Source organism: Monocercomonoides exilis (genome assembly GCF_001643675.1).
Source record: "Monocercomonoides exilis strain PA203 chromosome Unknown scaffold5-2102611, whole genome shotgun sequence".
Taxonomy (NCBI): Eukaryota; Preaxostyla; order Oxymonadida; family Polymastigidae; genus Monocercomonoides; species Monocercomonoides exilis.
In genome coordinates, this window is record NW_027150550.1 from 1,316,624 (window position 1) to 1,343,935 (window position 27,312).

General features: G+C 37.8%; 8 protein-coding genes across 8 annotated transcripts; 6 read left to right on the forward strand and 2 right to left on the reverse strand.

Annotated features, from left to right (window-relative positions):
- Nucleotides 1–835: 835 nt before the first annotated feature.
- On the reverse strand, nucleotides 836–9,266 carry MONOS_13365 (uncharacterized protein; the record flags this gene model as incomplete). Its single annotated transcript, XM_067866058.1, has 2 exons — nucleotides 836–8,952; nucleotides 9,239–9,266. 2 exons carry the CDS (start codon nucleotides 9,264–9,266, stop codon nucleotides 836–838), a joined length of 8,145 nt encoding a protein of 2,714 aa, XP_067734343.1.
- A 1,337-nt stretch (nucleotides 9,267–10,603) lies between these two features.
- MONOS_10108 (uncharacterized protein) lies at nucleotides 10,604–11,209 on the reverse strand (the record flags this gene model as incomplete). Its single annotated transcript, XM_067862522.1, has 2 exons — nucleotides 10,604–10,896; nucleotides 11,110–11,209. The coding sequence occupies 2 exons, from the start codon at nucleotides 11,207–11,209 to the stop codon at nucleotides 10,604–10,606; spliced, it is 393 nt and encodes a 130-aa protein (XP_067734344.1).
- Nucleotides 11,210–12,386: 1,177 nt separating this feature from the next.
- MONOS_10107 (uncharacterized protein) lies at nucleotides 12,387–12,952 on the forward strand (the record flags this gene model as incomplete). The annotated part of the gene is made up of 2 exons (XM_067862521.1): nucleotides 12,387–12,629; nucleotides 12,695–12,952. The coding sequence occupies 2 exons, from the start codon at nucleotides 12,387–12,389 to the stop codon at nucleotides 12,950–12,952; spliced, it is 501 nt and encodes a 166-aa protein (XP_067734345.1).
- Nucleotides 12,953–13,064: 112 nt separating this feature from the next.
- Nucleotides 13,065–13,307, forward strand: MONOS_10106 (uncharacterized protein; the record flags this gene model as incomplete). The annotated part of the gene is made up of 1 exon (XM_067862520.1): nucleotides 13,065–13,307. One exon carries the CDS (start codon nucleotides 13,065–13,067, stop codon nucleotides 13,305–13,307), a length of 243 nt encoding a protein of 80 aa, XP_067734346.1.
- Nucleotides 13,308–15,660: 2,353 nt separating this feature from the next.
- Nucleotides 15,661–18,284, forward strand: MONOS_10105 (uncharacterized protein; the record flags this gene model as incomplete). Its single annotated transcript, XM_067862519.1, has 6 exons — nucleotides 15,661–15,773; nucleotides 15,830–15,908; nucleotides 15,954–16,071; nucleotides 16,139–16,273; nucleotides 16,384–16,445; nucleotides 16,550–18,284. 6 exons carry the CDS (start codon nucleotides 15,661–15,663, stop codon nucleotides 18,050–18,052), a joined length of 2,010 nt encoding a protein of 669 aa, XP_067734347.1. The 3' UTR covers nucleotides 18,053–18,284.
- Nucleotides 18,285–18,544: 260 nt separating this feature from the next.
- Nucleotides 18,545–22,218, forward strand: MONOS_10104 (DNA replication licensing factor MCM5; the record flags this gene model as incomplete). Its single annotated transcript, XM_067862518.1, has 10 exons — nucleotides 18,545–18,829; nucleotides 18,888–18,998; nucleotides 19,045–19,229; nucleotides 19,309–19,503; nucleotides 19,620–19,902; nucleotides 20,075–20,374; nucleotides 20,525–20,845; nucleotides 21,030–21,136; nucleotides 21,326–21,717; nucleotides 21,835–22,218. 10 exons carry the CDS (start codon nucleotides 18,545–18,547, stop codon nucleotides 22,068–22,070), a joined length of 2,415 nt encoding a protein of 804 aa, XP_067734348.1. The 3' UTR covers nucleotides 22,071–22,218.
- Nucleotides 22,219–22,258: 40 nt separating this feature from the next.
- MONOS_10103 (Protein disulfide-isomerase) lies at nucleotides 22,259–23,691 on the forward strand (the record flags this gene model as incomplete). The annotated part of the gene is made up of 3 exons (XM_067862517.1): nucleotides 22,259–22,388; nucleotides 22,444–23,250; nucleotides 23,354–23,691. The coding sequence occupies exons 1-3, from the start codon at nucleotides 22,268–22,270 to the stop codon at nucleotides 23,689–23,691; spliced, it is 1,266 nt and encodes a 421-aa protein (XP_067734349.1). The 5' UTR covers nucleotides 22,259–22,267.
- Nucleotides 23,692–23,928: 237 nt separating this feature from the next.
- Nucleotides 23,929–26,059, forward strand: MONOS_10102 (kinesin 13C; the record flags this gene model as incomplete). Its single annotated transcript, XM_067862516.1, has 3 exons — nucleotides 23,929–24,186; nucleotides 24,258–24,407; nucleotides 24,466–26,059. 3 exons carry the CDS (start codon nucleotides 23,929–23,931, stop codon nucleotides 25,708–25,710), a joined length of 1,653 nt encoding a protein of 550 aa, XP_067734350.1. The 3' UTR covers nucleotides 25,711–26,059.
- Between the last annotated feature and the right edge of the window lie 1,253 nt (nucleotides 26,060–27,312).

Below are 27,312 nucleotides of genomic sequence, written 5' to 3' on the forward strand. Positions count from 1 at the left end.
ATGGACAAGTCGACCATTTCCTCTCTTATCTGCTTTTTTATCGAGCGAACTTTAAGCGAATTTTTTTGAGTTCAAAGATATTTTTCTTGTTTTCATTTTGACAAGCAATTTTTTGTTCAAGCATTTTTCAAAATAAGCAAATCTGTCAAAGACTGATAGTGTTTTTATTCAGTTATTCGCTTTCAAAACCTTATATTTATAACAACGAAAAATCACAAACTCAGAAGAAACAAATTTTAATGATTAAAAATCAATGGTGTTTGAAAAATTATGATTATAAAGCATATCAGAGATATCGTGCACAAATGAAAAAATTCAACATTCTGGAATTACACATTTGGATGGAAAAACAGAACAAAAAAGAGATAACCAGAGGCAATTCTCACAAAGTGGTGCTTTAAACAGGTGATGATATTTATAACTGAAAAGAAAAATCTTGTAAAATAACAATGGATGAAACAAAAAAGCTTTGAATGTGCTTAAAAGCACAATTAACATAAAACTTGAAAATTGAATACACAGAAGAATATTTGACTCATTATAATTGATTTGCAATAACAGAAAACGTGAAATGCAAATGTATGAATGAATAAAAAAAGTCAATATAAAGATACAAACATTTGAATTACAAGTATCGGCGATACTCAAACCACGCACAATACATTTCTAACATTGAGCGAATCCCTTTGATCAATTTCCCACACAAACTCCTTCAGCCAGGACAACTCTTCAATTTCAATTTTCATTTCCCCATTTCGCAGTTCCCCTTCAAACTCTTCTCCCCATCACCCACATACGCTTTCCAGGCAGCCACCTCCCATCCCACTCCACTGCTTCACGTTGCAAAGTCAATTGCATCTGACACCGTCATAACCACTGCCTCTTTCGGGAAGTGCTGAATGAACACCCTCTTCAGCTCAACAACACTCAGTCTGGCTTCGCTTTCCCCTGCCCAGCAACCCTCCACTGCTTCTGCAAGATCCGACTCCATCACACCATCCACACTCGGCCTCTCCCCATTCACAATCTTCTGCCCTGCCACCTCTCCCTCATAATCGCCAAACGGGATCTGTAATGTCAAGCACTCCCACAGCATCATCCCGATTGAGAACACAACAGATTCCTTTGTTGCTTCCTTGTTCTTGTTCATCAGCAGCTCTGGTGCCTTCCACCGCATGCACTCATATCGATTGTCCTCGTTATCCTCAAACGCTGATGAAGGCAGAGAGTTTCCATCATCATCACTCACAGTCGAGCAGTCAGACGAGCACGAAAACACAGATGATGAATCTGAACTATCATCAGAAGAACAGTCTGAATGCATCGCAATGCAGATCACCATATGCTCTGAGAACAATACAATGTGTGGGCTGAGATTTGAAAGTGACTGAAGTGGATTTTCCATTTCATCAAATGAGTGAAGGGCGAGATTAGCCACCCAGAACAGGATTTGGGCAGCTGTTTGCTCCCTCTCCTTTAACGAGCCAATCGCCATCTCCTTTTTCTCATTCCTTCCATGAAGCAACATGAACAATGAATCCCTCAGATCCACAATCAGCTTTTCATGAGGGGATGAGCAGGCCATTGCATCCACCAGATTCGACATCGATGAAGTGGTTGGACACATACTCTCTGGCCGGATAAAAGTTGAATCTGAATCAGTTGAACATGTCGAAGATATTGATGGCGATGGTGTTCTCTTTCTTGTTTCATCATCATCTTCTTCTTTCTCATCCACCTTTTCCAACATCCATTGTGGAATCTTGTCTGAATCCCTTCCCAATATATATTCAGTTGAGCCACTCTCGGAGAGAAGATGCTCTGATGACTCTGAATGTCCCAAGCTTTTCTCATACACTCTCTTCTTAAACCTCTCATCGTTCTTTTTCTCCGCCTCCCTTTCTGCTCTCCTCCATTGCGCTTCAGGTGACATCTCCATCGTCACCATCTCAATCAGCTTCGGATCTTTTTTCACTGTATCATTCACAATCTCTTCCAATTCTTCTGTTCTTCTCTCCGACTTTCTCCATCTTACAGCCAAAACAACAATGACTACAAGCAGTATTATACAAACAATGCACACAATTACTACAATTATAGGCCATATCGATTTTCCTTCTTTTCCTCCTTCAACAATTCTTTCATCTCCTTTTGGCTCAATCTCACTTCTGTTCTTCAGAATAAATGAATCTGTTGAGGCTGGAGATTCAGACCTTCCAAATAAGATTTTCACAGACACTTCTGTTTCCTCAGACACAGTTGTAACAATTGAGGCTGGAATGGCTGTGTGAATCTCTGTTTCGCCTGCAAACTCTTCTGCTTGCAGCGGATACACCTGCAGATTGTGAACTGAGCCATCGAAGGAATCTACCTGGAGGGACAAGCCACAGGGCAGGAGCAAGGAACCAGCAAGATCAATCGCAAGAGTGTTGCCTTGTTGGTGAGACTTCACTGAAGCCAGCTGCGGAATGAAGAACGGAGAGACTCTTTCTGAAGCAATTCCAGAAAGATTACATCCCAAGTTCAAAACCCAAAGTGATGAGCTCTCTTTTAAGCCATCTCCGCCTTTCAGACTTTGAATGTTCAGCAGCGCATGGTCTGAGCAGACGATGTTGTTCCTCATGGACGGATAGCCTGCTGCATTTGGGCTGTTGTTGGCAAACAATCCAAATTGAATGGAAATGCTTCCGCCTGACACAGACAGCCCTCCTTTCGATGAGTTGGCAACACTTGTGTCTATAATCCTTCCTGTGCAATTCTGAAGATCAACCATCGATCCGCTCCACTGGCACAGCTCTTCTGATCGCTCGTCGTTCGCTCTCAACTCTGCCTCGCTTGCTGCTCCTTCGAACACACACGAAGACATGCAAGCATCTGCCAAATCTGCCAACGCTGCAATGCTCCCTTTTTCAGATGGCGAAGCACACTTTTTGTTCGAGCAGTTCTCCAATTCCAGCAACAAAGATGAAGACGAAGCAGCCAAGCAGCACGGGCCAAGCGAATCTCGGGTTATGTTTTGGAATGAAGACTGCTTCAAATGGAAGGCAGAAGCATTCGATGTTACGCTCACTGCACACCCATCCCCAAGCACTGTGTTTGAAACAACCAAGAAATTCATTTCAACATCTGAATCTTGGCATTCAACAGAAACCAACGATTCACTTGAAGCGCGAGTATCATCGAATTCCAAATGAATGCCCTGGATGTTTGAACGACCTCCCGAACCATCTGAGGAAAGCACAATCATGTTTGATCCGCTCTGAGTGCCTCTCATCTGAATGTTCTGGAGCTGGCAGTCTTTGCAGTTGCGAAGAATGAGGCCTGATCGCTGAGCGCTGCAATTGGATGCATGCACCTGCTGCATGGACAGCTTTGCCAGATCGTGGAAATCCATCAGCACTCCAGAAATAACATCTGTGAAATTCAGAAATGCACACGAGAAATATTCCCCACGACTTGCTGCCAGGCATGAAGAACTGAGACAGAGTCCAGCAAAAGCGCAGTCAGACATCGTCAATCTTCCACCGCTCATTTCAACAATCGAGCAATTCAGTTCAATTCCAGATCCTCCACCAGAAGCTTCTTGAGCAAAGATTGTGTCTGCAATCGACAAGTTGCCATCAGCAAGCGATATTAAGCTGGAATGAGAAGAAGAAAAAGCACCCCCAAACAGAATCGTCAGAAACTCCACTTTCACTCTTGACAAACATGCAACAAGACTGCCTGTCTTGCTCTCGATACAGCAGTTCAGGTGGAGCACCCCTTTGTCGCTTTCTTGCTCCAGCGACTTGATCGTCACATCGCGTGCACTTGCTTCGCCAGATACCAGGGCGCTTTTGTCGATGAGCAAATTGCTGTAAGCAGAGGGAATGATGTGTGACAAAGCAACATTCAACGAAGAACATGGCCCGCTGATTGCACCACACTGGCGCGTGTCAGAGGCGTTGTCAGCTGAAGAAGACGCAAATATTGTCTCGCTCTGATACCCAACAATCAGCTCCAACAAATCTTCCTCGTCATAATAATTCTGTGCTGTGCATCCCCACATCGCAAGATCCCGAACAAACGGAGGTCTGAAGTCGAGCTGGAAGAGCTCAATGCTGATTTGAGATCTGATATTTGTGCATCTCACATACAGGTCTCGTCCTGTGAGCGCCTTGTTGTTCATGAAAGTTGTGTTTTCCAAGAGGAACGGCAAAGGACCATCGCTCGCGATCGATGAGCAATCCAGGAATATTGCGCCTCCTCTTCCGCTTTCTGAGCAGAAACACTCCGAGATAGCAGAAAAACGGCACTCGAAAATGCCTCCTTCGCTCAGGCTCATGATCAGTCCTCCACCTTTCTCGCTTTGGCTGCTTCCACAGTTCTTCATCGATGTGTTTTGCACAGACACGCTGCAAGGCTCGCTGCCAGTGCAGCTGATGATGGAGGGCTCAGATGGAGCATTTTGGAGAAGCGAATGGAGCGTGCAGCATTTCAGTTGCACTGTTGGACTGCCACCTTCATTCAATCTCTGCGACTCGCCTCTCCACTCGGCCTGTGCCAACACTGCCACAAGGCTTTTGCCCATCAGTTCCATGCTGCTCATCGAGACATTCGTCAAGTCAATGCTGCTCTCATGAGATGCCATCAGAATGTGACTTTTGCACTTGATGGATTGGAACGAGCAGAATGATATTTCGCATGCTCCTGACAAGCAGGCAACAACACAATAAGGAATGGCTGCCTCAGAAGCGCTGGCAAACGAGCAGCTTTGAGCTGCAAAAGCGCTGCCAGCTGTGCTTATCAGCTTCGTCTGCTTCCATTCAGATCCATCCCCGCAGCAGATCTCAATGTTAATGAGGGCGCATGTGCCGGTGTTTGTCAGCACAGAATCGCTTTCTTCTTCCTTTCCTGCCTGAGGTGAGATGGCTGCTCCAAAAGTCAGAGAAGGGCGAGACTTTGAGTCAACTGAAGTTACGGTGACGTTTGAAATATCGACCTCGCTGTTCACCTGAGCTTCATCGACGATCAGAAAAGTGTTCATGGGAGGTTGCGCTGGCTCTTCCAAAGCACGAAAATGGTTCTGCCCAAACTCCATTGTTGCACACGGCTCTTCTGCACTCCCACACCGCAGAACATCCCACCCACTGTTCTTGCTGAGATGGATTTCTTGAGAAGCATATCCAATCAGAAATCGGCAAAGATCAAAGTTTGTCTTCGTGCTGTCGTTCCCCACAAACAGATTTTTATCTCCCGCTGTCTTGCTGACTTCAAACGCCAATGTCTGCTTTGTGATGGAAACATTCAGGTCTGATGAAAGAAAGAACATGTTTTTCCCGTTCTTTGCAGAGCACTGATCGAAAGCCATCTGCTGGAAAGAGAATGCATTGGAAGCCGAGCAGTCGAAATAGACCCCTCCTCCTTTTCCACCTGTTTCACTTTCAGCACAGCATTTCGTGAATGTGGCGTTTTCCATCGTAAATTGCCCTTGCGCTTCAACAACAACTTTCATTGCGCCTCCCTCCATGCTCTCAGCGCCTTTCGCATTCGTGACATTCCAATGCAAACACTCAACCTGGCTTGAAATTGAGGATGAAATTAATGCAGCGCTGTTTGCATTGCCGTTGGTGATCCCTTCAAAAGAGCATTGGGAAAGAGAGATAACCTCGTCACTCGTCGCATCATCGTTCAATAGCTTGGATGTTGATGATGGTATCACATGAATCAGGGGATTATCCCCAAGGATAATTTCTTTCACTTTCAGCGAGATAACTGTCGTAGCAGCAGCGCCATTCCCTCTCACTGCAATAGGTGCTTGGCAGAGGCAGCTTGAATCAATCTGGCAGTCATCAATATTGAGTATCCCTCCACACATCTGAAACAGCCAATAACTTATCCGGCTGGGCTCTCCCATTTGCACCCCAAATGCGCACTTTGTCAGCGACAGGTTGCTCTCAGAAGTCAAGAACATCAACGTTTCTATCTCAGCATCAAACGAAGATGGCAATAAAAAGTGGATTAATTCGATGGGCACATTCCCCGTGGCTGCCATCACTTTTCCAGTCAGAGCATTCAGCGACTTGGCACAGGTGATTTCCGCTTTTGAGGAGTTTGATGATCTCAAGATCAAATTGTGAAGATTCATTTCGCTTTTTATTGTTGCTGATCTGATTACAGCAATCGTCTTAACATCCAATTCTGTCAGCCTCTCCATGCAATAATCAACCGATTGGCACGGATAATCCGAGAATCCACACACCACAGTATCGGCTCCATCGTTGCTTCCCGCATGGATTGTGCTCCCAACTTCCTCCAGAAACAGAACCAACGGAATTGAATGCTCGTGATCATTTCCATGGAACCCACGCAAATCATCAAAGGAGCCGTGTCCAAGCGCATAAGCAAAAGGAAGCGTTTCGTTCGTGATCGATTCCTTCAGGTCTGGCGATTGAACAAACAAGTCGTTTCCATGCTTCGCTTTATTCGGATTTTCTGATGAAAAAGAAGGATTTGTGATGGCAAATGCGGTATCCGAGTGCTCAAGATTCAGAAAGATCCCTCCCCCGAATCCAACCTGCGAATCGAAAGGCGCCTCGCACTCTTCGAAGGAACATTCCGAAATTGTTGCTGAGCACGTGTTTAGCAGTGAGAGGAACAGCGCCCCACCTCCATTTCCATCACCAGAAACAACACAATGCTCAAAGGTGCATCCGCTTATTGAAGCACTGCAGCCATCCTCTGATCTTTCGCTCCACACTGCTTTCAGGCATCCTCCATTCTGCTCGCTCTCAACATCCCAGAATGAAGCATTGGCAAGGGAAATAGTCTTGCAATCCGACAAAGCAATTGCACAGCCTTGCGAAAATCCAAATCCAGAGACATTCACAAATTCCATCGTCAATGAACCTTCGTCAACCTGAATCAGGGATTTTGTTGATGGCGGAGTCGATTGGGCGCTTTTGGTGAAACTGCACAGCTCCAACTGAACTGAGTCTGAGGAGCCAATTGCAATCGCAGATCGATTGAACACACAAACAAATTGAATCCACTTTGCATTCAGTGAACCATTGCCAATGGAGATCAAGCAGTCATTTGACGAGGCTTCGTTGCACTTTATTGCAGTTGAGTTGCTCTCTGTTCCAATGAGAATGATATTTCTCCAGTCGATATCAATCATGTCTTCTTTGAATTCTTCGCTGGCCATCAAAACATTCTGCCCCAAATATGAATTCCATCTTGTCACTCCATATTCCACTGTTTGGCATTCCGAGTCTGTTCCTCCACAAGTGTCCACATTGTTTCCGGAATTGCTGATGTGTATTTCTGGCTGAGCTGTTGGCAGATATGAGTTATATTCAACAGCTCTATCTCCGCATCTCTCTGCATACTCAACGCATTGCACAACTTTTCTTGTTGCTGTTGAAAGTGTAAAACTTTGCAATATCTGAACTGTGTTGTTTGTCAAACTAAATCCCTTTCCAATAAAAATATCTGCTGCATGTGTCGATTTATTCACTGTATTGTTTTCAAACAAACAAAATTGGATTTTGACGTTCTTGTTGTTATCATTATCGGAAACATCAAATCCTCCTGCTCCCATTGGAGCATCTCCATTTAATAAATAACAATTTGACATCACAAAATCAACTTTTTGGAGATGTAAAAATATAGTTCCAGCATAAAATCGAAATGCTTTATTGCCTTTGAATACAGTGTTGAAAATTGATCCACTTCCTCCATCAAACCATGCAACGCTTCCTCCATAAGCTGCTGAACAATTTTCAAAAGTGCAGCCAATTATCAGAGAAAATTTATTTGTAATTTGAGCAAATGCTCCTCCGATTGATCCTTTTCCCTCTCCTCTGCAACAATTAAACAATGAATTTTCAATGTTGCAGTCACTTCCATTGCTAAAAATAGCACCTCCATAACCATATGAACCATAAAATGTATCGGTGCATTCGGAAAATGTGCATTTGTCAACAGTGAGCTTCGCACTTTCATTTACAGCTATTGCTCCACCATGAACAGCACTGCATTCAGTGAAGCTGCAATCTTCAAATTTGATTTCTCCTTCTGAAAACGATTGTGCTTCATTTGTGAAGTTCTGATGAGAAATGGTGTTTTTCGAACGAATGAAAGAAGTGTTTGATGAACCAAAACCACATCCACGAGAGCCAGAAATGAGAACACCATAAAACGGGCAAACACAATCAGCGACCATGCAGCCTTCCATTTTGCTCTCCTGCAAAGAATGCTTTTGCGGTGGATGCTTATTGTTGCTCTGAACAGAAATGTTGTGGAAGCTGCAAAAAGAAGCCGAGGCAAATGACAAATCTACACTGCTAATGAACGGATTCGCAAACGAGGCACAAAACGAAGAAAATGTGCAGCACAAAACATGAACACGTCCCGTCAAAGGTTGTGTGCAGGAGCTTGCTGAGACAAGAGATGGCCATGCCTGCTTTGGAAAAGTCCTTTGGAATGAAATATTCATCATTCTTATCGTTCCTTCTCCACAGTCAAAAGGAGATAAATCCGTCTCTGTCTCCACGCTTATGATGCAATCACTAACAGACAATGTAGACAATTCATTTCTCACAGAAATGGCAGATGTGCATCTTTGGTCAATTTTTATTCGCTCAACGGCCAATGACGCGTTCAGAACCATCATCCTGCTGCAAATCCAGCTCCACTCATTCTTGCCATCATTGAGTGCATCTGCAACAGAATTATGATCAAATTCCCTTTCTGTATCCACCTGCAATCGTTTTGAGCTTTTTTCTGTATTTGTCAACCAGCTTGATGAATTCAAAACCTGCAGCTCATTAGACTTCACCATATTGATTGAATTCATATTATGTGAGGAGGGCACAATTTTATTTGTTTTTTTGATGTTTCCTAATCCTCCAATGCCATATTTCTGCAAATCGTTCTTTTTGGATTCATCTCCTTTCCAAGCGGTATCTCCTATGCATAACAGAGCGGAAATAATTATAAAGACACTAAAACTCGCGAAAAGCATGGTTCCTGCTCTTCCTCTAAAACACAAAACAATGTTAAATTTCGAATTTAAATTTATTTTGAGTTTGGATCAATAATTTAATTTTGATGTTTGAAATGAAAATTTTTTTCATTCTTGGAAAGATTTCATATTCCAAAATAGTTTAATGAGAATGAAAACGGCATTAGTCGATTAGATCGACACCCAAAAATATTCAAAATTTTGGATTTCTTTTTGATAGGAATAACAAACTTATAATAATAAATGTGTTACGTAGCATTTGAGTTTTGAAATTAGGGTTTGAAGTGGGAAAAGGAGCAATTAATTAATATCACTTTGGGTTTAACTTCGTGATCTTTTTCGTCAAATTTTCTTTTTTGACAGTATTAGCAAATGATATTTCTTCTGTTAAATTAAAGAATAGATCGACACAGTCTTCGGATTCTTTATATTTTTGATTTCTTTATTCGATCAGCTCTCCCCTTATTATATTTTTTCAATTAATGAAAACAACCAATGCTGTTCCCTTCTCTCATTCAGTAGATATTTTAACATAACTATGAATTGTTTCGTAAAAAATTATAAATTCTGGATACAAACAAGTTTTTTCAAATAGTTCAACTTGTTAGACGAAACATCAAAGATGTTCCTGTAATTACTCATTCTTTCGATAAATATAAATTTTTCACTGATAAACCTTGAAAAACCCGTAACAAGTCTGTCTTTTTCGTAAAAGCTTTATCAAACCCGGAAAAAGGATAAAAAATTAAATCCTGGGTCACAAGCTATTGTGAAAAAAATGAAAAAAGTGTTTTTCAAAACAATTCGAAACATGATCGAATATAACATTTATTGTTTTTCTATTGATTCAAACAGAAAGCTTTTTTCAACAAAGAAGAATGCAAACAAAAGACAGCATTCGGCAAAATAGCAGAAATATTTTTTTCTTGAAAAAGGAAGTGGATACAACATTGAAAATTTAGTTTTTATTGGGAAAAAAGGACTACGAAGAAAGAACCGCTGCGAAGGAGCGGAAATGGAGATTGACAGCACCAGTGATAAAGTAATCTTCTGCTTTTGCAATGGGGAGGGTATATGTGTTTCTTTAACGAATTTTAATAATCAATGTGAAATCTATTATTTTCGCGTATTTTTTTAATCTTTTTTCCATACCAGACAACATCATTTTTTTATATAGAGTTCATTCCCAAGGAAAATGCATTTTAGCAACATTTTTGCGGATTATGTGGTTTCTTCTCCTTCTCCTTCGTTTTCTTCATTGACGATATTTTTTTTAATTTGGCTGATGATAAGAACGTCTACTTCGTATTTGAAAATACGCTGCTTGAAATTTCCATCAAATACTCGAATTACTTCATGAATAGATCATCCGTCTGTTGTTGCTATTGGCTGCTTTGATATTTGAATCCATCCATTATGTCTGCATTTTCTTCAGATAAGTCTCACTTGCCTTTGTCTCCCAGTTCGTCCAAAGAGCATCATCAGATTCAATTCACATTATTTCTCTTTCACATTCTCTTTCTTCTTTCGTTCTTTCTTCACATATTCTGTTGAAAGAATTTTATTTACAAAAGCAGTCATTGTGTTAAAATCTGATCATTCAGCATTAACTTCATAATCGCCTTCTTCTTCTTCCTCTTCTTCTTCTACGACTACTACTCCGTCTTTCCCTCCCACTCTTGATTCAAGTTCTTCTATTTCTCCTATTTCTCGCACATCTTCTTCTTCTATATCTTCTTCCTCCTCCTCCTCTGCTTCTTCTTCCATTTCTGCCAAATTTTCTTCTTCTTCCTCTTCTTCTTCTTTTGTTCCCGATTTATCTCTTTCTTTAACCTCTTCCTCTTCTTCCTCTATATCATCTTCTTTATCATCAACATCTACTTCTTCTTCTATCCAACATCCCCTCAACAATAACAACAACAATATTCTCCCTCAATCTCTTTCTCCTCCTGTTTATCTCAGCTCAAATCTTGTCTCTTAACAGCTGAGCCATTCTTTACCTTCTTATCATTCAGTGATGATGGAAAGAAAAGAGAATAGAAGAAATAATACTGAAACAACTTCTGGTAAAGATAATAATACTTCTCGATTGTCTAATGAACCTTTATCTTCTTCCTCTTCTTCTTCATCGTCTTCTTCTTCTTCTTCTACTTCTTGCTCTTCAAATGGAATAATAACTCGGTTGAATACAATAGAGAACATAACTCCAAATGAAATAGGAATGCAACAAAATATAACAACTCAATCGATGGATAATCAAAACAATTGATTTAATAATTCCTTTGCGTCTTCTTCCTCTTCTTCTTCTTCTTCTTCTTCTTCTTCTTCTTCTTCTTCTTCTTCTTCGTTGTCTTCTTCCGCTTCCTCTTAACTGAAAATTTACAACTAGCGTTGGATCAAACCATGGACATTCTGACACATTTATTCCATTCAATTCTTCAGCCCATATAAACTGAACAAAAAATAAATCATTCTCATTCCTTCGCCTCGATATATCAATGTCGAATGATTGACATTTTCATTCATAATATTGGAAATGAAATGCCATCAATATGGATTCATTTCATTTTATTTCTTCTTCTTCAACGCCTCCTTCAATGATCAATGAAAACATTTATATTTCCATTTCATTCGACTCTAGACAAATTCAACATCATGCCTCGTCTTTCATTTCTATCCAGAAGCACAGATAATTTTTTATTCAATCGCAGAATTTCTGCTGAAATAATGAGACAACGAAATGGAAGTAACTTTTTGAGGAGAATAGCCGTTTGACATGTAAAAATAAAAAAAAGGAGGACAGTTCCGACTTTTCACATTTTGAAACTGAAGCATTTACTGTGAAAACAGAAAAAACATTGAAGCAGTTCTTTTATGAGATGGATGGGTTTCAAAATAGAGTTTGGAAGGTTACACAACGTCACACGCCTTTGACATGTCGAGAAGATGACAAATGAATGAATGAGTTTTGGAAGAAATTCAAATTTGGAGGAGAATTCTTTAAAAACAAGAGAATAAATGTCCGACAAGCAATGTTGATTTCATCAAATGCACATATAAGGTGTTTTCTTCTATTTTGTGTGCCATCTCCCCATCTTTCTTCGACTTTGCCTTCATTTGCACATATTTTCACCGACAAGTCAGCTGATGAAATGATTTCTGCCTTATGATCTGCACCTTCTTCAGAAGACACATCGCATTTTGTGTCCTCTTGTAGGGCATCTTTGATAGCCGACAATACATTTCTTTGATGTCAAGTATGCTTTCCATGTATTCATTGTCAGCTGTATGCCCGTTGAGAAATATAAACAAATCGGCATTCCAATCACCGAATGCTTCTGTTCTGTCATGTCCAACAGCCGAGTTGTCTTTCTGAGTGATGTTTCCCATGAAGGCGAACAAGGGCTCTTTCACAGAAGCGACAAGGGAGTCACACACAAAATACATATCTCTTCCGACGCTGGCCTTGTTGGCTGAAAACACGATATTGGTGATGGAAAAGAAGGATGCTGACACTTGTGGATTATCCTTGTACTCGATCATGAGAGCCCCACCTCTTCCTCCAGAACTTGTATCCTCATCCACACAGCAGCTGGAGAAGGTGGAATCACTCGCCGAAAATGTGTTGGCAGTGGCAGATGAGGCGAATGAGATGCATCCGCCATCTGTGGCAGTATTTTGGTTCAGCTGTCGAGAGGCGATATTGGTCATGGTGCAGTTGGTGAGGGAGAGGGAGAGGGCAGGGTAGGTGGCAGAGGAGAGGACACAGCTGGCTGGAGTGGCTGTGGAGGTGATATCGGTGATGTTGGAGGAGTTGAGGGTGAGGGAAGCTGTGGGGGAGGTGAGGTGGAAGACGCTTTGGCTGTTGAGGGCGAGACTGGTGATTGCTGTGTGGTTGAGGGCGAGGGAGCCAGCAGTGAGGAAGAAGAGGGGCGTGGTGATTGATGATGAAGATGAGGTTGTTCCTGTGATGGTGGTTGTGTTGAGGTTGAGGGAAGGGGAGTTTTCAGAGAGGTGGAAGAGGATGGGTGTGATTTGATTTGATGAGTTGTGGGAGATGGCGAGGGCAGAGACTGTGAGGGAACCCTGTGTCTGTTGGAAGAGGGCAGACGAGGCAGATGGATCTGGCGAAGAAGTTGTTGATGATGATGACAAGGATGAAAATGATGATGTTGATTGTGATGATCGTGAATGTGAGTTTTGTGGTTGGGGAATGCCACTGGAGGCGATGGTGGTGGCAGTTGTGCCATTTCCAGTGATATTTGTATTTGGGGCACGAAATGTGAGAGTGTTTGTGTGAGTGAAAGTGGAGACGAGAAGAGAGAGGGAGGAATCGCTGAAGGGATCAACGCATCAGAGAGCATACTCCACTGTGGCGCATGGGATCTGTTGAGTTCTATCACAGACTTCAGCATCAGATCCATTGTTGATAACAAAATTGATATTAGATGTCATAACGAAAAATGGATGTGTATTTTGTTTTGCAGCAGCTTGACAACTAATGACAGGTTAAAGAATGAAATAAGAAATTTTCATGTTAAAGAAAAGGCTGAATATCTGTATTAGCAGAACAAATCGGAAAGATAGGACTGCGTGGCAAAACCTCAGGTTATTGTTTAATGCTTTTTTATTTCAGAGAAATATTATTTTTGATCTTTATTAACTTATTATTTGTTAAATTTATTTGTAGTGAAGTTGATGAAAAACAGGGCGGCAAAAAACCTAAGAGATCTTCAAGACAAAGGAAAGCCGAGGTGAAATGATTAAAAAACCGAAATAAGAAAAGTGCAAATCGCTAAATAGTTATTCTTCGTTGCCTTCTATTTCTTTGTTGCTCTCGTCACAAGCTATTTTCCGTTGTTTTGAATTCTCCATATGTATTTCTTCATCGTGCATTGATTTTCGTTTTCTTTTCATTTTCTCTCTGAACATACAGTTTGATGCGCGCCTTTTTTTTGTTTGCTTTTCCACTTCATCTTGATTAAAAATAAGACATTGCTGCTCAAACTTGCCATCATCTTCTGTTAGATCGTTTGCCTGTATATTTAGATTTGTCAGCCACACAGTAATTTCTATATCATTTTTGGTATCATCCAGCCCATTCCGATATCTGTTCGCTAATTGCTTCCATACTCGTTTCATCCTGCCAAAAAACCATTCAACAGGAATCCTCTTTTTAGCTAACTGCGCGTTGTATTCGATCTCTTCATTAGCTTTAGTATTTTTGATCGGAGTTATTAACTCCAAACCTTCCACCACCCTCTGATATCCTCTATTCGCTATTATTTTTCATCGAGAAACACATTCATTCAGGCCATTCTTTTGTTTTTTCATTAAGTTGCTGCTTGCTTGACCGGAGTAAACAGAAGTCTTCAATGAATTCGAAGTGGAAGCTGTTGCTGAAAACGACGATGATGTTTGTGAATATAGCATCCCATTAGCGTAATTTTTGTGTAGAATGTCTGTATTTCTAACTTGGGAGCATGAGCTATCAGTTTTAATGCTTCAATATGAAAAAAGAATTTATAAAATAAAATAATTTTTTGTTTTTTGTTCACAAAAAACGATTCATACATAATAAAAGGATTTACGATCGTTTAATAACTCATCTTTAATGAGAATTTATCAGTCTAATAAATTGGAACACAAGTGTCTCAAAATACACATAAATCGTGTTTCCTTTTAAATATAAAATCTTTGTCTGAAAGAATGGTTTTTTTTCCGTAACAAGTATGATTTATCCGTAACAAGTCTTGATTTTTCGTAACAACAAAGCATTTTGCTAAATACAGATAGTTGCCGTAAAATATCTAGTACTTTACAAGTCTATTTCTGTAACTGTTGTCATATTCATCATGTTTCTTCAATGTGAAAACTGCAAAATAGGTTGTGAATTCCTTTTTTTTCACAAATCGTATTCTTTAAAGGCAATGTTAATGATCATAATTCCCTTTTTTATATATAATTCCTCGTTTTTAGCTTAAAAAAGCATGGAAATTTTGCTTTGTTAAAATTTTGTCAATAAACTTCTATTAGCAAAACAAGTTATTTTATTCAAATATAAAGTTGACTTATCGATTTTTTAGGGTGTCGATCTAATCGACTATTACCATGAAAACAAGAGCAAAACTCAATAAATGTATTATTTGAAACGATATTTATTGCTTCATGAATTTTTTTCTATTCAGAATTTTCGAAAAAATTTCTCATTTTTTCAATTTTTCTTTAAATTTTTGCATGAGATTGTTTGACTTGTCATGACATGAAAGCAGAAAAGTTTGGAACTTATTGTTGTTTCCTTAATTATAGCAATAATTTTGAACCATTTCGAAAAGAGAAATCCATTTTGTTGTCGAATCACAAAAACAGACTGTTTGGGAGGCCTTTCAAGTTAACCAATAGATCGGACAGGCATAATGTGAATGAATCTATTTGTCTATCGAGGTGAATTTTCGGATGTGTCTTCAGATTTCCTCCGAAATTTTGCCTGTATTTTGTTCAAACTTTTTTTTCATTAATAATGTGTTGTTTCTTTAAAAAAAATATTGTATTTTTTCATGAAAATTTCTTTTGAAAAACCATATGCAAAGAAAATTATTATGGCTGAAATGAATTATTTTTGATAACTTTTTCTTGATTTCTTTATATTTTCAATGCAGAATAATAGAAAAACGTTACTACCAGGTAGAACAACTAACCAGCTATCTGGAGCGTCGATTTCATCCACCTCAAAACCTCCAATGAGATTTTCTGGAGTTGTTTCTTCGTTTGTTTTTTTAATAACTTTTTTAAAATGATTCACATAGGGTTAATAACTCAAAGCATTCCGTCTCTTCAACCTAAGCCAAGACCTATAAGGGAAGAATTGAGAGAAGCAAAAGAAAAAATCGAAAAACTTGAAGTTTGAATTGTTTCACTTTTTTGTCTGGAACATGGTTTTTTTAAGTCATCCATAGAGGAAACAACAGAAGAAGTAAAGAAGAAGGAAGAGGAAAGTGAAAAAATGAAGAAGGAGCAGCTGTCAATGAATGATGCATCGGAGGAAATGAAAAAAAAATTTGAAGGTTAAATAAATTGTAAATATTCAGGAAAAAACTTTCTTATTTTTCTCCTCTTTTAATTGCAAAATAGAATCAACAAAAGTGCTGAACGATCAGCTTGTAAACCTTGAAAGGCAATTTGAAGCACAAACAACAATTTTTCAAAACGAGATCAAGAAAGCAGACGCATTCAGGAATAAGCTTATTCAACTGGAAGTTAATCCTTGTTTGCCTTCTTATTGCTTGTGAATGATAAAGTTAAGCAATCCCTTTAATTTGATATTGTGCTTTTTCCTTTCTCCAACTTTCATTTTCATAAAAAAACTTAATCTGAAGTGACGCTTCAACCATTTGCGACACAATTTTCGAATCATGAGCAAGTTTTTACCGAAATTATGGTTTTGTGACCTTTTCTTTTAAAAAAGTTTATCAATGACTTTTTTCAACCATGTATTGTTCATATTTTTTCTTTCAAACAAAAATAATCATATTTATCTGACAGGGATTGATGGACACTCTCGAGTTAAACCTGAAAGAGCAGATGAAAGAGATGGAGCCTCTAACAGCGAGCATTCAATCTGTTTTGGCAAGATCGCCATCTATCTCATTCGACGCTAAGCAAAATCCCATTACAGTCAGTTCACTTCACCAAAGCAGTAACACTTCAAATCTGAATGCTTTATCTCCTTTGCTCTCATCTTCAAGCTCTCTGCAGAATGACAAATTTTTATCTTTGTCTGTTTCCAGAAGCAACAGTAGCTCAACTTGTGAAGCTGAAAGGAAAGAAATAAACGAAAGTGAAGAGAGATTAAAAAATGACCAGCAAAATGAAGATGAAACGGAGATAGAGAAAGTTGAACAAGCGTTTCCAATGAAGAGAAAGAGAAATGCAGTCCCCGGCCAGAGCGAACTGGATGAATGGAACAGGAAAAGAGAACAAGAAGAGTCGAAGCTCAGAAGCGAATCATTGAATGCTTCTTTTGAAATAAAGAAAGAGGAAGCGAAAAATATTGAAATTGAGGTAAAGAGTGAAAACGAAGAAAATTTGAGCCAAACAGAAAAGCGTTCTGAGAATGATTTCTCGAATCGAAAAGAGAATAATGGCAAATCTGAAGAGGAAAGTTCAATAAATACCAACGAAACAAAGCCTGTAGCAGACGAACAAAACTTTAAAAAGCACAATCCATCTTTTGTTGCCTCAGAAGAAGATAATAAAAATATCCAAATGGATGTTGAAGTCGCAGGCGACGATTCTTCGAAGGAGGTTCCAATTGCTTCGCACAGCAGCAGAAGCAGCACAAAACCTGCAGGTGTTGTTCATTCAGATACGATGAGCTATTCGACAAGTCCAAGTGAGTCATTCAGCATTTCTCCTTTTCCGTCTCACACAACAACAGAATTGTTTGACATGTTTTTCAACAAAAAATCAAGTTTGTCGGCTTCTCCGACAGTTGCGCACGAGCTTTGTACAGATTCTGCCTCAAGCATCACTTCAGAGACTTCTCCAGAGACTTCTTCTTCTTCTTCTTCTTCGTCTTCGTCTTCGTCTTCGTCTTCGTCTTCGTCATCATCATCATCATCATCATCATCATCAACTTCTTCTTCTTCTTCTTCTTCTTCTTCTTCTTCTTCTTCTTCTTCTTCTTCTTCTTCTTCTTCTTCTTTTTCCACTTCCAACTCATCCAACAAGAATCTTCAGAATCCAAATTCCACAGCCATTTCATTCTCACAAACATCACCCACTTCAAGCCAGCAATATGCATCTTCCCATTCACTTCAGGACGCTTCTCTTTCTCAGCCGTCTGAACAGAACGGATTGCAAATGGACAGTCAGCTGTCAATTTCATCACAAGCACTCGATCTTCTCACCCCGTCTATGTTTATGCTGTCTCAGCCATCGTTCGATGAATCGTTTTCTGAGTTTTCGTTATTCACACAGCAGGACACTAAAGAAAAAGATATGAATGCCAATTGTGAGAATGGCAAGAGTGCAACAGCTGAATGAAAAACAGCTCAGAATTTCATTTATTTATTTGAAAGAATAATTATTCAATTGAAGAAAAAGATTATTTCATTTTAATTTAAAGAAGAGAGCTTGGAGGAAACGATTTCATTTAAGCCACAGTTATTCTTTTTTGTTTATTTGGTTTTTCTAATTATATTTTTATACAATAATGAAATTTAATCGAATTTTTAAAGATGAATTTTGAAGATATGAAAAAAATAATGATATCTGAGAATTTATCGAAGTCATTTTACAAAAAAAAAAATGCTTATTGACCACATTTTTAATTAAAAACACGAATAAAAAGTTAGAATTTTTCACTCTTTAGAAAAGAAATGTGAGTTGATCAATACCTTAAATTTGTTTCAAAATTCAAATTTCTTTGTAAGGTTTGTTTTTTCTGAAGTATTAAGGAGTTTAATTCCGAGGAATGTTTATTCATCTCTTATCTTTCTTTCAATGCAATGTTTTGCAGAATAAGAATCTAATTTAATGGATTGGCAACCTGATAGAGTCACCACTTCAGTTGGAGATCCACGAGAAAGGCCAGCTATCATGGAAGATGACACTAGAGATGATGCAATAATAGAAAAATTCAAATCATTTCTTCACGATTTTCCAGGAAAGCAAATGGATTATCCTTATCGTAAGGAAATCGAACAAAGAAGAATCAGAGAAGAAAATTTTGTTGAAATCGACCTTGAAGATTTCAAAGCTCCAGAACAAAAAAGACTTGCAGATGACATTAAAGCTCATCCATCAAAATTCATCCCGTTGGTTTGTCATTCCTTCTGTGTAAAATGTATTTTTTAAATCATTATTTATTCAAAAATAGTTAAATGAAGCAGCTCGTCGCGAAGCTTCTCAAATTGAAGAACAACGATCGTTTTTTGTTATGATGAAGCCACCTTCAATTGAAAAGACCAAAACAATAAGACAGCTAAGTGTTTGCTCAATTAGTTTTAATTTCAATAAAGCGAATATTTTAATAGGATCAACTGGTTGGCACTATGGTTGCTGTGAGAGGATTGGTTCTTCAATCTTCTCGTGTGTCTTGTGCTTTGGAACATGCAACCATTCAATGCAGAAATTGCCGAACTATCAAACATCTAACAATCGATCCACTTCAGATTTTAACAAATGGAGGGAAGATATCTTTGCCGCGTACATGTGATGGGTTTGAAGAAAGATTTTTATTTGTAACTTAACTATTTTCCACATGTGTTTAATTTGTTTGTTTCAATCAAACCGATTAGTCAAATCGGCTCGGGAATGAGAGCAATGCAGACAACAGATTTAGGTCTACGGCAAGCAAACTGCCCTCTTGATCCATTCAGTCTTGTTCACAGCCAATCAACATTTGTGGATTTTCAAACAGTTAATTTACAAGAAAGACACGAAGATCTTGAAATGAGTGATATCCCTCGTCATATCAGAATTGTTATGCAAAGGTTAATACCATATATTTGTTATATAACAATGATTTTTTATTCTCTTTTTTTTCTGAAACAATTGGTACCAATTTCTATTTGAAACATAATTATTCATAATTTCTTTTGTTTTGCAGAAATCTTGTTAATCGCGTGAAGCCAGGAATGAATGTGACTGTATATGGAATCTACGAAGCTGGCCCACCACAACAAGACGATCCTTCAGTGAGACAGAACTTCATTGCTGTTGTGGGTGTGCGTGAAGATGGTACAGCTCTTGATGCATACACAACAATGTCATCGTCCCTGTCCTCATCAACTTCTGGTTTGGGAACATCCACATCATCGACCCCGAGTGAGTTGGCTCTGATGTCTGTTCCACATGGAGTTGGAATAACTGATGAAGAGAGATTTAGAGAGGTTTGATGGAACTCTTTTTTATTGTTAGAAATAGATGTGTATTGAAACTAACTTTTGAATTTTTGATTCTGGATATTATTGTTAACAAATTTTATTTTATTTTTTATTTTATTTTATTTATTTTTTTTTTGAAATAAAAACTTCTGTTTTCTAAAATAATTTTTAATTCCAGTTTTCAAGAGATCCTGACCACATCAAAAAGTTGATTGCTTCAATCGAGCCAGCAGTGTTTGGGCACGATACAATTAAGGAAGCCATTTGCTGTCTTCTGTTTGGAGGAAGAAGAAAAGAGATGCCTGATGGAATGAGAATCAGAGGAGATATCAACATTCTGCTGCTGGGTGATCCAGGAACAGCAAAATCTCAGTTTCTGAAGTTTGTCAATACAGTCGCTCCGCTCAGCGTGTTCACTTCGGGAAAGGGAAGCTCTGCGGCTGGTTTGACAGCAGCTGTTACAAAAGAAGGAGCAACGGTGTGTAAATGGCTTCTATTTGTATCTTTACTGTGATGTTTATTTATTTATTTATTTATTTATTTATTTATTTATTTATTTATTTATCTGATTAAATTTGGCTTGATTAAAATATCTAACTTTGTTTTTTTATCACTTCATTTGTGTTAGGGCGAGTGGTATTTGGAAGGAGGAGCTATGGTTCTTGCTGATGGAGGTGTTGTGTGCATTGATGAGTTCGACAAAATGGGTGAAGAAGATCGTGTCGCAATCCACGAAGCGATGGAGCAACAGACCATTTCCATTGCCAAAGCAGGCATAACAACAGTGCTGAACTCGCGGTGCAGCGTGATGGCTGCTGCTAATCCTGTGTTTGGCTCCTTTGACGATCTGAGGAGTGCTGCAGAAAACATCGACTTTCAGACAACGATTTTGTCTCGTTTTGATCTGATCTTCCTTATTCGCGATGTGATTAATGTTGAAAGGGATAAGGTGTGAAATTGGGAGAAAGAGAGGAAAGGGTTGGTGCGTGATAAATGATAGAATTTGAATGAAAGGAATTATTAATCATTATCTTGAATTATCGTTTTAGTTAATAAACACTTCATTTTTTATGTTTATGATGTGCAATGCTAATATTTTCATTTATTTATTCTCTCAATACAAATAATTAAAGGCAATTGCTGGTCGTGTGATTGATGTCCGCCGTGGAGGAGAAAAAGAGGCAGTTACTGGCCCAGTTGACATCGCTTTCTTGAAACGTTACATTGCTTATGCAAAGAAGTTTGAAATATATCTTGTTTTTTTTTTTTTCTTGTTTTTTTATTTATCTTATTTCTTTTGCAATATATATTTTAATTTTAATGTATTTTATTCGTTTATATAATTTTGTCTTATGCTTTGCATCAAATTGTTTTTTCTTTTTTCTTTTCTTTTTTTTTTTTTTCTGAATAATCCCTGTCTTTTTTTTAGGGCGTGCCATCCAGTTCTCTCTAAGGAAGCGTTGAGTGTCCTTCAAGACGGATATGTTGCGTTGAGGGAGCAGCAGCGCAAGGCGAAGGAGGAAGAAGAAGAGCTTGCTGCAAAGGGGATATACTCTCGCAACAGAGCGTACAAGCACATCCCCATCACAGTCAGGCAGCTGGAGGCGTGTGTGCGTCTGTCTGAGGCGTATGCGCGGATGGGGCTGGAGAATGTGGTGAAGGAGCATCACGCACAGATGGCGATGTCGCTGTTCCGCAGAGCAAACGAGATGAGCGAAGGGTTCAGACAGGAGACACACAAGGCAGCGCCTGCTTCGTCACCGGCTGCAGCGTCGGAATCGACAGAAGGTGGAGAAGACAGAAGTGGTGTTCATGCTGGAGGTATTTTGTTATTATTGGTTGAAGGAATTATGAAATATTATTATTATTAAATCTTGGGAAATATTTTTTTTTTATTTTTCAAAATTTATTTTGCTCAATTTTGCTTTTCCTTCCTAGCTGCAAGACCTCCTCCTTCATTGTTTGAATCTATTGAAGCTGAAATCAATGCACAGTTCAAAGTTGGCATGAAGACACGATATGCAGATCTTGTTCAGAATGTTCACAGAGTGAAAAATGTTGAGATGAATATTGTCACTCGTGTTGTCGAAGCAATGATTAGGCGAGGAGATATCGAACAAAATGGATTTGCAAAAACATTGGAGAGAATCAAAATAACTGAAAGAATGGAGTAAGTTTAATTGATTCTTAGTTTTTTTGCAAGGCAATTCATAACTTAAACCACCACAGTGTACAATTTCATTTCGCCAACTATTCACTTCTCTATTATCCCCGTTTTTTCTATTTTAATTGTGGAATAAATTCTGTATTTGATTTTATCAAGAACAATTCCATTATATTGTTAAGGGTTAATGATCGGATAAAAAATCAAATGAAACTGATTTTGTGTTTATGCTTTTTGATAGAGAATTATTTTTGCGGAGATGCCGTTGAATTAGATACAAACAATTTTAAGAACGAAGTTTTAATGGCAGACAACATCTTCTTTGTAAGTTTGAGAACAAATTTGTTTAAAATTGTTGTCTTGTTAAATTTTTTCAAAAAAAGTGTTTCATACAACTAATTGTTATTACTGTGTACAAATGATGCCCGAGTTCGAAAAATTAGCAACGGCTATGAAATCTATTGGTATTTTTGTTGGAAAAGTGAATCTTGATCAATCACCGCAATTAAAAAGAATTTATAACATTAATGGTGTCCCAAGGATGCTATTATTTGTCCCTGGAAAAGCTCCTATTGCATATGATGGAGAACGTTCAGCAAAAGCAATGGGATTGTTCATTATTCAGCATCAACTTGGAGGAGCCCAGGTCACAGTTCTCAACAAAATTGAGAAATTTGATAATTTTTTCAACGAAAGTGCTATCCTTCCTCGAATCGTGCTTTTTTCAAAAAAGTCTGTAATTCCTCCGCTTTTTAAGCAGATTTGCTACAAATATCGAAAGAATGTTCGTTGTGGAATGGCAAGTCATGCACATAGTGCATTCAAAAAAGTTGAAGAAAGGATGAAAAAGATCAGTGATTTTGATGATAGTACTCTCAACTTTCCATTCATGTATTTAGTTAATAGATCTTCCTCTCCTGTTCTATCAAAAATTTCGTCAAGTTTTACATTTGAATCACTTGACAGCTGGCTCTCTTCTTTGAACTCATCAAAGGACACTTCAGATGCACTTCACGATAAAAATATGAATCTTGCATTTGCTGATTTGTCACGAGAAGAAAATCAAAAAGCGCTGCTTAACGCAAAAGGCACAAATATTGTTATGATTCTACCGAATCATCAGGATGAGCCAATTGAACAGCAAATTCTAAAAATAAAGGAACTTATAAAAGAAAATAATTCATATCAAGGTTTGAATTTGTTTTTTTGAAGGTTCATTGCTATTTCATCGTAAAATCATTAATTTTTTATGTTATTGTTTTGCATGAAATATTTATCAACAATTTCGAATAGAATTCAACTATTTTTACATTTCATCATCTTCACTGTCATCTTTTCCTCAATTCCATGATGCGATTTTGGAGCCTTCTTCTTCTTCTCAAAACTCTTCATCTGATAATTTCAATTCACCTACTGCTGTTGCAATCAATTTTTTGGAAGAGAAAATGGCATTTTGGAATTCTTCATTGGATGAAAATGAAAAGACTGAAAAAAGATCTGAAAAATCAAATTGGAAAGATTTTGGATCATTTCTGGATAGGCTCGTTCGTGGGGAAGTGAAATTTGAAAAGAAAAATTTAAAAGAGTTCAGTCCGAAAAAAGATAAGAGCGAAACAGGCAAAGAGCTCTAATCGGTGTTTTGCAAGTATCTGAACAAGTTCTTCTTTCTGGTTGTTCGTCAGATAATAATTATTCATGATTTTAATGTAATTTATTTATCGCTTTTTTTCTTTTTCTTTTTCTTTTTCGTTTTATTAAAGATTAAAAATACCAAAGTGAAAACTTGTAATGGAATGATGTTTAAAAAATCAAAGTTATGGTTACTTCTTGAATTTTCAATTCGATTTTTCGGTTGAAAAATTCAAAGAATGTCAAGATTAACTTCGCAGAATGTTCTAGATTTTAAGGATGAATTTAAGAAGCAAATAGAAGAGCAGACAACAAAGTTCTTTCATTCGTCATCTGAAAGCAAAATTGATGAATCTTCATTGAAGTTCACGCAAGATGTTCACATCTATGCAAGGGTTCGTCCAATGCTACCAACAGAAGCAGGAGCAGGAAATTATACAGTCATCAGGAACCAAGAACAGAAAATTGTTGTATTCGAGCCTGGATTTTCTTTGACTGTTTGCAAAAAGTCTTAAAAATTCATGATGAGCAATTTTATTCATTTTTTTGAATTTTATTTTATTTGTAGGTGAAGCCAAAAGTGAAGCCCTCCTCATTTAAACTTGATTACACATTTGGAGAATCAGTTACAAATCATGATCTTTACAGTTATTTAGCTGCTCCTTTAGTAACGTTAGCAGTTGGTGGTGGTGTAGGATCACTTATCGCAAGTGGGCAGGTTTATTGTGCAGTGTTTATTATTTTTTTCAAACAATTGAAATTTTTAACATTTTCAGACTGGCTCTGGAAAGACTTATACAATAACAGGATTGCTAAATGATTTAGTAAATGATTTGATCAGCAAATTAAGTGATACGCAATCTATTCTTCTCACTGTTATTGAGATTTTAGGAGATGATGTTGAAGATTTGCTTCATCCAGGAAATAAAGTTGAAATTCGAGAAGATCGATTTGGTGAAATTGTCTATCAAGGTGCAGAAGAACAAGAACACAGGGAATTTGAGGATCTGCTAAATGCTATCCAAGTTGCATTTTTGCATCGTCGTACAGCAGGAACACTGCGAAATGCGACTTCTTCTCGATCTCATGCAATTGTTCGTCTTACAGTTCGCGAAAACTCTGTTGAGAAGAAAGCGCTTGGCATAAAAGAAGGGCGATTGTTTCTTGTTGATTTGGCTGGCTCTGAAAGGCAAGCTGATCGAGAGAAGCACGATCGAGCTCGACTGGAGGAATCGAAGCTTATTAATCAGTCATTAATGACTTTGAAAGATTGCATTCGAGCACGCTCCTCCAGTGGAATGACCAAATCAGGACATCATCTTCATATTCCTTATCGTAACTCGAAATTAACTTTATCTCTTCGCGGAAACTTTGAGCTGGCCACAACGCGACCTCACAAGCTATCACTGGTGGTGTGTGTTTCGCCACTTGCCACAGATGCTTCGCATTCAATTGATACATTGCGATATGGACAAGGGCTGATGGCTGCTCCTCCGTCAATTGTTGTAGGCGAAGACACAAACAATCCTGTGAACTGGTCGAGGTCAAAATGCTTTGAGTACATCTTTAAAAAGACGAAAGGAAGATGTGATCCAATGAACATCATCCCTGAAGCTTCCCAGTCGGGAAAAGACTTGGTGGAGATTCCAGAAGCTGTGTTCATTGAAAAGGCAATGCTTCCGTTTGTCGACAGAACAACAGTTTCATCCTCTGATCTTGCAGCCGACCTTGTATATGTCCCAATCAGAGAAGAGGCTTCGTCTTCGTCAACGCCTTCGCCTTCATCCAAGCAGACTTCTTCAGTCAATGCAATTCATTCCGAGCCATCTTCGTTTTTATCCTCTCGACCGCTTTCAGTTGTTGAAGCAAAGAGACTTTATACAGACATTTGGACCCTGGTTGTGGATTCAAAAACAAAAATGCGGAAAAAGATGACTCAACTTAAGGATAAGTCAAGATCATTTAGAAATGCAACTGATCGATGGGCAGTGGAATATTTAGCTGCAACAAATAAAAAGTAATAGGAATAAATGTTAAAAGAGCAAACCAGTTAAATATTTATGGAATCATTTTTTGTCGTTGATTTATTAAAAATCAATTAATATTTTTTTAATCTTTTTTAAAAAAATTGCATTTTTTGTTCTATTCTTAGCATCAAAATCTAAATACCATTTTCTTTCAAAAATTGAGAAACAATTAGTTGTTTGAAGTTATTTGAAGTTTTTTTTAAAGATTTTTTCATTGTTATTTCTTTTGCCATTAAAAATTATATATGGATGATCCTTTTTGAAATCTTACTTTTGTTCGAGTTTTGATCAAATTTTTTTCCTCAATGGGAAAATGAAGAATAATTTGCTTTTGAATGAACAATTGAAGAGAAATAATTCATTTGTGTATATAACTTTTTTAAGATTTCCATTAATAAAAAAAAAAAAAAAAAAAAAAAAAAAAAAAAAAAGACAAGAATAAAAATTCATATTAAAATGTTTTGCTTTATAAATTTTGTTGCGCACAATGCCAACAAAGATGTATCTCATCCTTTTCATATTTTAATTAAAATATTGAGAGAGATTGTCAGGATTGAAAGGATTTGATTAAAGAAAAAAGTTTGGAAGAAATTATTGATTTTTTCAAAAATTCAAAAATTCACAATTTTTGTCACAGAGTGGGTTTTTTTTCCAAAAACAATTTATTAATTTATTATGATCTTCTTTGATTTGATATCCGCTTCTGACCGTTCATAATTTTAATGTTCAAGAAATACAATGATTTCAAAAACATCACGAGAACAAAAACTTCGCGACGAAAACTTACGTTTGAAGCGAAAAACGCCAATTCATTATTGGAAAAAATTATTGCTGCTCTTGATGCTTATCCACAGAAGGTTTGTTTGATATCAGAAGCGTTAAACATTACGACCCAAAAAATTTGTAGCTCTTACATATGTTATTGCTCCTGACAAACTTGGAACGTAAAGGGCACTCTCCAAAGACATTTTTTGCTGAATTGAAAGGGAAAAGAAAAGGTGCTGAATATTGTTCATGAAAAAATATCAACAACATGATGGAATAACAACACAAGAGTTAAGTGAAATCATTTATTCGGAAATGCAAATGCAAAATCTGAAATTATAAAGGATGGCTCTTCATTTTGGATTCAGTTCAGTTATCAAACATTTGAATACCTTCTTGATCCACATTTTCCAGAAAATGTGTCTGGATTCATTTCAAAGCACAAGCTGAAAGTGCTCTCTCTTTTTTGTATCACCCCAGTCGAATTGAACTCAACATTCACACTGAACATCAGAGTCTGGTTCAATTTTATGTTCAACATAGATATCAAACCATCAGTCAACAAACTAAAAATAATCAACACAGACGAATGGAACATTGATTTTTGTTCTGCTCAAAAATAAAATTTGCCAACCGAAGCAAAACGAGCACCTGCTTCCACAGAAGATTACTAAAATAATCATATATTAATAATGACTACCATTGGACCATCTTGCATAGCGCCTCCATAATTTATCATCATTTCAACCTTGAAAACGGTTTCTCCTGAACTTTTGGAGTCCAAAAAAGCAGGCTCATGTGAAATCCACGTCAATGCATCAGGATGGATGG